General features: G+C 36.2%; 1 protein-coding gene across 1 annotated transcript; it reads right to left on the bottom strand.

Moving 5' to 3' along the window:
• Positions 1 to 3,912: 3,912 nt before the first annotated feature.
• On the bottom strand, positions 3,913 to 10,450 carry LOC102078447 (dentin sialophosphoprotein-like). Its single transcript, XM_019354794.1, has 10 exons — positions 10,387 to 10,450; positions 9,852 to 9,916; positions 9,654 to 9,738; positions 9,104 to 9,190; positions 7,906 to 7,998; positions 7,423 to 7,512; positions 6,352 to 6,423; positions 5,566 to 5,646; positions 4,289 to 4,369; positions 3,913 to 3,972 (listed from the first exon to the last, which is right to left on the bottom strand). The coding sequence occupies exons 3-10, from the start codon at positions 9,712 to 9,714 to the stop codon at positions 3,956 to 3,958; spliced, it is 582 nt and encodes a 193-aa protein (XP_019210339.1). The 5' UTR covers positions 9,715 to 9,738; positions 9,852 to 9,916; positions 10,387 to 10,450; the 3' UTR covers positions 3,913 to 3,955.
• Between the last annotated feature and the right edge of the window lie 1,639 nt (positions 10,451 to 12,089).

Here is a 12,089-nt window from a genome sequence, read left to right as displayed (position 1 = left end):
TGTCTGGAGACAGCTGGTCTTAAAAATCAGAATCAGAATCTCAACTATTTAAACAATACAATACAATTCTAAATAGGCCTGTTCACAGTGGTAAAAACAAGAGATCATACACACTCAGAAAACACAAAAAAGACAAATATAATATAAATGCAAATATACATTTAGCTTGAAAAATGACCCAGCGATTTTTTCAACGCCGTCATCCTGTTTCATTGAACTGCTGGAAGATCACCTGATTTTTCTCCAGCACAAGCAAAGTACAGTTTATAATGTTCATGTTTATTCAATTATTTTCAATTATTATGTTTGAGTATGAGAGATGAACACCAGCCCTGCCGTGCACAAAGAATCTTTATTGTTTAATTCTGTGATGTCTGATTCATCATTGGTGATGCCCTTAGTCCTGACCCTATACTCTAAGAAAATGCAAAATCCATTTTTCAGTTGTTCCCTAGAATTTTAGTAATCAGATGGCGAGGGGAGTTATCATTCTAAATGATACCTATTATAAGGTGTTTACATTACAAACAAACAAAAAATATAGAATTAGGGTTTTGATCTAGGGTTGAAGTCTTCATGACATCAAAAAAAAAAAAAATAATGCAGTTCAATAAACACGGATTAGCTAATTTACAACATCATGACAGTGTGACGACCTGACAGAAAAAGACAATGAATCTACAGTCTTTTGATTGGGACCATACTTCACACATCCACATCTATATTTTTACAACTGCTACACTCAGGCACAGTAATTAGCTATATACATCCCTTAACATGGACAAGTGTCAGCTGGCATTTTTTAAAAAGTAAGGGAGAGTGTAAAAGGTTAAAATGTGTTATTAAGATATGAAGTTCCTGTTTTTAAACTAGAGATGGCACGATACCACTTTTTTATGTCCGATACCGATATCATAAATTCGGATATCGGCCGATACCGATATGAATCCGTTATAGTGTGTTTTTAAATCAATAAAACAGTTTTTTTTAAATATCTTGCTGCATTTTGTATAAGTTCAAACTCAAGTTTAAGAAAACAAACAAAGACTAAAGCTATTCTGTTATAGCTGTATGCAAAAAATACACTGCACCCAAAATATTTCATAGTTCAGCAACACTGATCAATCTAATAAACTTAAACCTACTATTAGGGTATATTAGACTTAATAGTTACTATATACAGTAATGGACTTTACTATACATTTTACATCAGATTAAAACTTTGGGTGTAAGATTCAGATAATTATTTATTAAAAGCTAGACATTTTAAATGAGAATAAGAAAGAAAAGTATGTCTTTGTGCCCCCTTTTCCCTGTTCATGCCCTATCGGCCCCCCTGGCTAAACTTTGCTAGATCCACCCCTGCACAGTTACCAGCCGTCAGCTATGTAAAAAAAAAAAAAATCCTGGTGTTCAAAGTAATATTAAATAAATTCTAACAACAGATTATCAAGCTTAAACGTGCTGCTGTTGTTCAGCCGCTGGTTTCTTCTTTCTGGCGCGAAGTGGGCCAAAAAACAAGCAAGAGAGAAGGACAGAAAAGCCGATCAGCTGATCATTAATCAGTTTCACGATTGAAGTAGCAGCAGGAGAGGGAGGGAGAGAGAAGAGGCAATCGCTCCATATATCGGTTGTTAAGCTTAACGCTGGAATGCTTTACAAACATTCAGAGATGAACTTAAACACTTGCTTTACTTCTCTCTGGGATAACTTTCTCGGAGATGAAGTGCTGGTGGGAGGCTTTAAATGCTCAACCAGACCGCTGACAGGTCTCGCACGCCACAGCCGCTCTATCAGGTGATGCATACTGCTCCGACGTGCTACGGTTATGGCCATGTCGCCAGTTTTGTGAGGTGCTTTTTTCTATATTTAATGGATTGGATTACATTTTTTATTTCGCTCCGATATCCGATCCAGTAATTTAGGTCAGTATCGGACCGATACCGATACATAATATCGGATCGGTCCATCTCTATTTTAAACAATTTTAAAAAATGGATCCAGTTATATTTTTTGTGTTTATTTTTGTCTTTCATTGCTGATTCAGCGTTATCCCACTAGACTTCACATGTTCTTGGGCAATACTTAAAGATATCATTAGATGGCGCATAACACTCAGGAGAAACGCTCCCAGGTGTCACCTGCTGTAGCCAATCTTTACATGGAGAAAGTGGGAAGTAAGGCTATTGGCTTTTTTAAAGGGACAGTACCTAGCCACTAGTACTAGTTTTCCTTTTCTTTGGGGTTGTTGAAATATTGTATTTTCTTTATTGTCTTACATCCATTTTGGTTGCCTCAATTATTTTTGTGATATATTTTATTTATTTATTTTACTTAAAGGTATTCCTACTGTAACAAAAAGCCAGATGGAACCAAACAAAAGATTTACATAAAGATAACTTTTGTTTCATAAATCTATGGTCCTGTGTGTTATGTGGGGTGGAGGCCCACATAACTCTGCTACTGCCAATCTCATTCCCAAACCTAGTAGATCAGTGAGTGTTATTCTGAGTTAACCTGTGATAATTCTGAAGTGGAAGACTTTTGGTACAAGCCCTAGATTCAGATATTGTAGACATTATACTAGGGGCCAGCAGTGTAGAGCATCTCTTTATAGATAGAGAGACACACAACCAGGTTACATAATGCTTAACAGATTGATATTATTCTAACATTTTGCCCAAATGTATTACTTTGGGCCTTTGTTGTCTTTGTTGGACTATGAGTTTAATAGAACTAAAGATGTATCACAAAACAAACACATTTATTTCAATGCTAATAGTTTTAATTTGCATGTGAAAATGAAGTGCAGCTCAGTATATATAATATAAAGGTGCAGAAAGTATTCTTTTTATCATACTGACTTTTAAAGTGAATATCCAGTTCCAATTTATTGCACATGATGCTTGATTGCTTGCATCATAGCAATAATGCAGAAATACAGAGGAAGAAACAGTAATGAAGACAGACACATCAGCTATTGTGCTTTTTACGAATGAGTTAGAGAGTTGTTGCAGGAGCATATGGTTTCCAGTTTTACAGTCAATGTTATCCAAGCAGTCCCTCTTTTCTTCTGCAAAAAAACAAAAACACAACAAAACCACAAAAGTCAGTCTGGTTCTGTATCTGTGTCACTCAAAGCTTCTATGTAATCAGAATTTGCATAATAATGAAAAACATTTACAACATTGGATGACAGTGTTTAGCCAGAAACTCTTAGTGTAGTTTTTTCAATAGTAACTGACAAAATACAATGTTTGTAAAAAGACTGGTTCTTATTTTGCAGTTTATACACATGCATTGTTCACCCAAACACTTTTTTTTCTACATCTTAGGCAAGATACTGTAGATGTTATGGATGTATCATTGAATAAAAAACAGACGAGAAAAAAACCCATTAAGGATATTTTGCATTAAGACTGGCACAACCAAGGATCAAAGCACCAACTGCCATCAACCACTGTGTTCTGTGGCTACATATAAAACATTATGGGACATTATTCCCATAATGTTTTTACACTGTTTCACCCATTGTGTTTGTACACATTACTTAGTTATTTTATTTGTTCACACAATTAATATTTTGGTGAGTGGCAACACAAGAATCTGAAAATCAGTCAAAATGAGCTAGAACTGTGAAAATGGTTAGTTCATTCACATTCATTTTCAAAAAACCAATACATAGAAGTTTTAAACATACCTCATAGTTCATGGCTTTGTACAAGTTTATGGGACTATAAAGTGTTTTATTTATAAAAAGCTCTTTTATGCAATGATGTATCACCTTGAATTCAAAGTGTAAATATTATAGGAAAGAGACAATACTCTGTGCAATGATAATGTCAATCAAAGAAAAGCGGAATATTATTTAACAATAAATGCAATATTATATAATGCAATGTTGATACATACTATTAAAAAACTTCATGTGTCTTGATATGGTGGTGTCTTTGTTTCAGGCATCATCTGCATCTGCATGAGCCGAAATGTAATAACAACATTAAAAATGATTGCACAATGCAGATAAATTACAAAAGTGAAGAGATATTAGCAGAATGTAAACTAAGAAGTACAGATAATTTATGTCATTTGGCATATCTTTATATACAGTACACTCTATATTACATAAAGTCATTGTACAAGAAATCTTAAAACTAATAAAAAGTATAGAACAACGCAAGAAACCGAGTCCGCAGTGTAGATAATATCTTACTTTTGTTTTACAGTTTTTGGAATAGTAAAACAAAAGTAAGGCTGAGATAAGATGCATTCCAATAAATATACAAACCTGCTGCAACTGGGGCATCTTCTGATGTGTCAGAACTTTCTCCACCTCCATTAGATGAATCATCAGACCCGCCTGTTTCCTCTGGAACATTTACAAAGACAATTCGAACCACTTTTTATTGTGTGCGTATTGTTGCTGTGGTGTCATTGAGTGCCTTCCATATTTTATTGGACACATAGTGTTAGTAAAACATTATAAATGGTTACAACACGCAAGAAATTCACAAAGGTGAAGAGATATCAGCAGAACGTAAGCTAAGAAACACATATAATTTATGTTGCCTGGCATATCTTTATATACAGTATACTGTATATTACACAAAGTCATCGTGAAATAATTCTTAAAACAAAAAATAAATATTGAAGAACGCAAGAAACCAAGTCTGCAGTGTAGTTAGTATCCAAGCCGTACTTTTGTTTTACAACTTTTGGAGAAAAACAGGCAAACAAACAATAATATGCATTCCAATAAATATACCGACCTGCTGCATCTGGTGCATCTTCTGATGTGTCAGAACTTTCTCCACCTCCATTAGATGAATCATCAGACCCAAGAGAGAAGGCCTGTTTCCTCTGGAACATTTAGAAAAACAGTTGGAACAACATTTTATTGTGTGCGTATTGTAGCGGGTCAGGGCTATTTTGGGGTTTTTGACAGCCATGTTCTGTTGATTAAGGCAGCAGCGTTACGGTTGCCATGGTTACAATGTGATGCGCTCTCTCTGAGACTGTGTGTTTCTGGGTGGGGTTGGAGAGCGCTGTTGTTGTGGTTTTTGTGGTTGAGTGCTAATGCTAAGCCGTAGCGGTGTTGCCTGGTGTGTGTATAAAGGAGTGTTCTGACAAATGGCAGTGCTCCCAGGCTAACGCTGACTATCAGGACCAAAACAGACACCTTTGTCTCCTCCTTGTCTGAGCACACCACAATATTGTTGCTGTGGTGTCATTGAGTGCCTTTCATATTTTACTGGACACATAGTGTTAGTAAAACACTGAAAATGATTACAGCATGCAAGTAATTTACAAAGGTGAAGAGATATCAGCAGAACGTAAGCTAAGAAACACATATAATTTATGTTGCCTGGCATATCTTTATATACAGTATACTGTATATTACACAAAGTCATCGTGAAATAATTCTTAAAACAAAAAATAAATATTGAAGAACGCAAGAAACCAAGTCTGCAGTGTAGTTAGTATCCAAGTCGTACTTTTGTTTTACAACTTTTGGAGAAAAACAGGCAAACAAACAATAATATGCATTCCAATAAATATACCGACCTGCTGCATCTGGTGCATCTTCTGATGTGTCAGAACTTTCTCCACCTCCATTAGATGAATCATCAGACCCGCCTGTTTCCTCTGGAACATTTAGAAAAACAGTTGGAACAACATTTTATTGTGTGCGTATTGTAGCGGGTCAGGGCTATTTTGGGGTTTTTGACAGCCATGTTCTGTTGATTAAGGCAGCAGCGTTACGGTTGCCATGGTTACAATGTGATGCGCTCTCTCTGAGACTGTGTGTTTCTGGGTGGGGTTGGAGAGCGCTGTTGTTGTGGTTTTTGTGGTTGAGTGCTAATGCTAAGCCGTAGCGGTGTTGCCTGGTGTGTGTATAAAGGAGTGTTCTGACAAATGGCAGTGCTCCCAGGCTAACGCTGACTATCAGGACCAAAACAGACACCTTTGTCTCCTCCTTGTCTGAGCACACCACAATATTGCTGCTGTGGTGTCATTGAGTGCCTTTCATATTTTACTGGACACATAGTGTTAGTAAAACACTGAAAATGATTACAGCATGCAAGTAATTTACAAAGGTGAAGAGATATCAGCAGAACGTAAGCTAAGAAACACATATAATTTATGTTGCCTGGCATATCTTTATATACAGTATACTGTATATTACACAAAGTCATCGTGAAATAATTCTTAAAACAAAAAATAAATATTGAAGAACGCAAGAAACCAAGTCTGCAGTGTAGTTAGTATCCAAGCCGTACTTTTGTTTTAAGACTTTTGGAGAAAAACAGGCAAACAAACAATAATATGCATTCCAATAAATATACCGACCTGCTGCATCTGGTGCATCTTCCGATGTGTCAGAATTTTCTCCATCTCCATTAGATGAATCATCAGACCTGCCTGTTTCCTCCGGAACATTTACAAAGACAGTTTGAACCTCTTTTTATTGTGTGTGTATTGTTGCTGTGGCGTCATTGAGTGCCTTCCATATTTTATTGGACACATAGTGTTAGTAAAACATTAAAAATGGTTACAACATGGAAGTAATTTACAAAAGTGAAAAGATATCAGCAGACTGTAAACTAAGAAATAAAAATAATGCTTGTTCCCTGGTATGTCTTTATGTACAGTATACTGTATACAGTGGTTCCTCGTTTATTGCTGGAGTTACATTCTAAAAATAACGCACGATAAGTGAAATCCGCGAAGTAGATTATTATTAATATTATTATTATTATTACAATTATTATAGATGTTTTAAGGCTGTAAAACCCCTCACTACACAGTCCAGTATTTTAGAATGAAATCAAAGATCAAACCCAGTTTTCTGGTCCAGAACCTGGGAATAGAGCAGCTGTGAGAGAATTCAACATTAATGAATCAATCGTACAGAAGTGGAGGAAGACTTATCTGTTGACTGTTTTTTTTTTTGGTTTTTTTTTTGCTTATTAAGTCTCATGGTCTGAAAAATACTGTAACTTCTACTTTCCTATATCATGTCCAGAAGTCCAACTTTTTGTGCGATGGTTAGCATCTTCCTCTGCCTTTTGGGTGCTACCACAGGTGCCTTTGACGGTGCAAAATGTTTTGGCGACATTGTTGTGTTTGTTGGGGAGAAAACTTACAAACATTGAGTACAGCACTTCAGAGTCACACTGCTAGCGATTGATGATTTATGTAAATTTGACAAGCTGAATGCATTCTGTACTGTGCAGAAGACACGGCACAGATGAGATTGATTGACAATGGTCTACAGCCAATCAGCGAAACATCGAGGCTGTGAAAGGTGAACCGCGTTATAACGAGGGACCACTGTATTATATGAAGTCATTGTACAGTAATTCTTAAAACAAATAATAGATATAGAAGAATGCAAGACACTGAGTCTGCAGTGTAGACCTCTCCAAACTCTCGGATGTCCTAGTTCTTCATCTGAGTCATAAAAGTATCCATCATCATTAGTTGAGTCAGCTATCACAGTTGGTTTGTCTGGAACACATACAAAGACAGTTTTAACCATTTTTTTTGTGTATCAATGCTTCGGTCTATTGAGTGCCTTCCATACTTTACTGGACACAGTGTTAATAACAACATTAAAAATGATTACAAAATGCAGATAAATTACAAAATTGAAGAGATATTAGCAGAGTGTAAATTAAGAAATACAAATAATTTATATTACCTGAGATATTGTTATATATACTATACTTTATTTTAGTTAAGGTCATTGTACAATTATTCTTAAAACAAATAATAAATATAGAAGAATGCAAGAAACCGAGTCTGCAATGTAGATAATATCTCAGCCTTACTTTTGTTTTACAACTTTTGGAGAAAAGCAAACAAGCAAACAAAAAGATGCACTTCAATAAATATACCAACCTCTCAGAAATCCTAGATCTTCCTCTGAGTCATAATAGATTCTCTCTTGAGTAGTTGAGTCAGCTATCACAGTTGTTGTTTCATCTGGAACATCTACAAATACAGTTTTAACCACTTTTTTTTTGTGTGTATTGTTGCTGTGGTGTCATTGAGTGCCTTCCATACTTTACTGGAAACACATTGTTAATGACAACATTAAAGGCTAATGCAAAATCCAGATAAATTTCAATAGTGAAGAGATTAGCAAAATGTAAATAAAAATTTAAAAATAATAGAAATAAAAATAACTCAAAAGTACAGTTTTAAATTTAATGTTGCTGAAACAACAAAATAATAATAATAATAATAAAAAACTTATCTGATCGAGAAATCACTCATCTTTGCAAAAGAGAGTTTATTACAGAGAAATGGCTCTTTCCAAAATAAAAGCTATACTATACCCTTCTTCTGGGATATGTTCTCAGCAGCATATTAAGCATATCAGTTCCCCAGAAGGGGGAGGTTTTCTACAACAGAGAAGGGTAGCATGTCGACAGCAATAAATATATATATATAGATATATATGTATATATATATATATATATATATGTATATATATATATATATATATATATATATATATATATATATATATATACATATATCCATCCATCCATCCATTCGCTTCCGCTTATCCTTTTCAGGGTCGCGGGGGGCGCTGGAGCCTATCCCAGCTGTCATAGGGCGAGAGGCGGGGTACACCCTGGACAGGCCGCCAGTCTGTCGCAGGGCCAACACGCAGGGACAAACAACCATTCACTCGCACATTCACACCTAGTGGCAATTTGGATTTTCCAATTAACCTATCCCCACAAGTTGCATGTCTTTGGACGGTGGGAGGAAGCCGGAGTACCCGGAGGGAACCCACGCAAACACGGGGAGAACATGCAAACTCCACACAGAAAGACCCCGGCCTGATGTCGGAATTGAACTCAGGACCTTCTTGCTGTGCGGCAACAGTGCTAACCACCGTATACATATATATATATATATATATATGTATATATATATATATATATATATATATATATATAGATATAGATACATATATATATACATATATATTGTTGCAAGAAACTCAGTCTGCATTGTAGATTTTCTCTATGCCTTACTTTTGGAGAAAAACTAATTAACAAAAACAAGTGATGTATACTCCAACCTGTTGCAAATGGTGGGTCTCCCGTTGCTCCTGGCGAACCAACACCTGCATTACTTGAGTCACCTGACCCAATTTCCTCAAAAAGAGCTGCAAAGACAGTTTGAAGCTCAGATTTGTTTTTATGTGTTGTTGCTTTGGCGCTTGAGTGCTTTACACATTTCATTGGACACACCATTTTAGTAAAAACATTAGAAAAAAAAATAAACAAAATACAGGTTAATTACAGAAGCTAAACAAATTCAACTATTGAGTGTGTCCTTCTATACAGTATAAGTAATATATAATGATTGTATGTATATTTATAAAGGTTTATATATTATATAAAAATCATTGTGCAATATTTCTCATTCATGTTTATGCAAGGAAAAGGTCAGATTGTTCATTTTAGTGTTGCCAAGCTAAACTGTTCATAAAGACTTTACATGTAAGATACACTATTCTCCAATCACATGTTGCTTTTTAATTATGTATGTAGAAAGTCACTCTACCTTACAATATAGAAAAAACTGCAAAAAATGCACTATACTGCTTCTCTCTTTGAAATACTCACGATGACTTTGTGTCACAGCAATGATGAGACACACATGCAGAAACGCAGTCAGCATCTTCATGATAGAGGTATTAAATATGATAACCTTTAATAAACACATTAAGATATGTTACTTTTGCAGTGAGCTGTACTGAAAACTGATAACTAAGAAGTAATGATAAATACTTAATAACAAAACATAATCTATTGCAAAATTACCTTCTGTTCGTCCTTCTCAGAGTCAGTCTGGAGTTCAGTCTGCCTGTGTGGGCAAACTGTATAAGCTTTAAATAAGAAAAAAAAAGACTCATTCAAACATGACTCAGCGATTCTATTGGCCCAACAACATCCTGATCCTTTTCCAGGGAATTCCTTAATGCTCACCTGACCTGTCTCCAGAACAAGAAAGTAAACTTTAAAATGTTTATTCAAGGCTTCAGCAGTGCTTAAGCATTTATCTTAATATTTCACATAGTGTTTGAGGCCAGTTCTAAAGATAAGAGACTCCACAGACATAACACATGTGCAACATCTTTCTCTGAAATTTTGAAAAGACGAACTTTCATGTACTTCGTGTCACCAGCCAAATACTTCCATATTATGAAAGTACGAGCTATTGAAAGCCAAAACAGAGCCACAAAGCTCCATCTGATAACTGGCAGAATCCTCCCTCCACGTTGAAGAGGCCGAGCCACCCGGACCACAGCTAACCAACTAACAACCCAAAGACAAAAATACACACCTCAACACCTACCTCCAAAGGGCAGCAGAGCAGATGCTCCCCCAGAACCAGCAGGAAACCACGATGCAGCCAGAATATCCCCGAACAATCTGTGAACACCGACTTAAGGAGGGTGTGTGAAATAGAGGTGTAGGAAGACCAAACACAGCTAAGCCATAATCAGCTGAGCATAGGTGAAATAATAGTGCTAAAGCACCCCAACCACAGACGTATATTACACCACCCCCCCCCCCCCCCCCCCCCCCCCCACACACACACACACACACACACACAAAAAAAAAAAGGCTTGTTCCAGCTCACCTCTCCCCTACTCTGGCTCTAGTGCCCTTTCTGCCAGAGCGATGCTAGCTGAGAGCAGCAGAGTGGAGGTGTGAGTGCCTGGCTTAAAACTGGATATGTTAGCTGTATTTAACCTTCAGTTACTCTCCAATAGTTAGGTAGGAGTCAGACCATGTTTCTTTTTAGCTGAAAAACATTACACCAGGTAACCTGCAGTGTTGAAAACGTGTTTTCCGACTATGTTTGCTACCCTACAATCCGTCCTGCTCTGTAGTAAAATCAGCGACATTTCATTGTCCTGTTGCTCCCATTGAAATTTATACAGCCTATTTAAAATCTAAAACTTAAAATTGTCCATAGTTGATACCACTGTACTGTTTGAGAGAAGCTGGTTATTTTGTCATATGTGCATGTGCCCAAGGTACTAACTAGCTAACTGACTGGATGCCCATTAACCTTATAACTCCTGTTGTGTGTGTGTGGTTTTTTTTATACAGAGAGACAGCCAGGTTCATAATGGATATAAGGAAGTTTTTTCAAAAAAAGGAGCCACATTCAGGTAAAAGTGTAAGATCAAATGATCCATCAATCAAGAATAATGTTGGATCAGTGTTTCAATATTTATATCTTTTATTAGATGTTCATGTGGTTTGGTTATTTGCCTTTTGGTTGAAAGTACACTGAGGGATTTTTATTAGTGATTTTAATAGTATTTTTTTCATATTAATGTAATTTTTTTCATCTAATTGAATACAATCTATTTGTGTATGATTGTCAGTCCAAAGAGGGAGAGAGGAAAGAGGGGAACATGAGGAGAAAGTACAAGGTCAGGAAGAACCAGGTAAGAAAACAGACAGGGAACAGTGACAGGCACAACAGAAACTGTTAAACTGACAAAGAAAAAAAACAAATTTTACTCACACAGTCTGGATGTTGTGTTCTCTCTATATTAAAGCTGCTATACAGAATCTGCAAAACAAACTAGGTTGAAACATTTTTGACCCTCTTTAACAACATTCCAACATAACATTATCATTGATTGATTGAATTGGGGAGTATAAAATTAATAATATATTTTTATGTGGTTCAGCTACAACTCTACTAAAACCTCAGCCAGTAATAGGTAGGCCAACTTTTGGACCATCTAGTTGTCTGTATGTCTGCTGGAGTACATGCACCACATTTGCGCACTATCTGAAGGTGCCAAACAGCCCTGGTGGAGTGAGGAGCTGTAAAGAGAAGCAGATGCTCTGTTTATATTCTAAAAATGTTTTAAGCTGGCTTGTTTCAAAGATTCTGTACAGCAGCTTTAAATGTTTTCCAAGAGCACACATACACTTATCAGTGTTTCTCAGACTTTTTACAGTGTGTACCACCTGAGAAAATGTCAAGCTCTCCCAAGTATCACTATGAAAGCATGAAACTCATAAATCTTA

Source organism: Oreochromis niloticus, linkage group LG3, assembly GCF_001858045.2.
Source record: "Oreochromis niloticus isolate F11D_XX linkage group LG3, O_niloticus_UMD_NMBU, whole genome shotgun sequence".
NCBI lineage: Eukaryota > Metazoa > Chordata > Actinopteri > Cichliformes > Cichlidae > Oreochromis > Oreochromis niloticus.
This window is presented reverse-complemented; position numbering and strand designations above follow the sequence as displayed.

Bases quoted from the DNA above. Each gene is read 5' to 3' on its own strand.
- LOC102078447 (XM_019354794.1), bottom strand. From the start codon at position 9,714: ATGAAGATGCTGACTGCGTTTCTGCATGTGTGTCTCATCATTGCTGTG. The intron at 7,999-9,103 runs GTTGGAGTATAC...CTGTATTTGTAG, and splicing joins AGACCCACCATTTGCAACAG to ATGTTCCAGATGAAACAACA. The intron at 6,424-7,422 runs GTCTACACTGCA...CGGAGGAAACAG, and splicing joins ACATCCGAGAGTTTGGAGAG to GCAGGTCTGATGATTCATCT.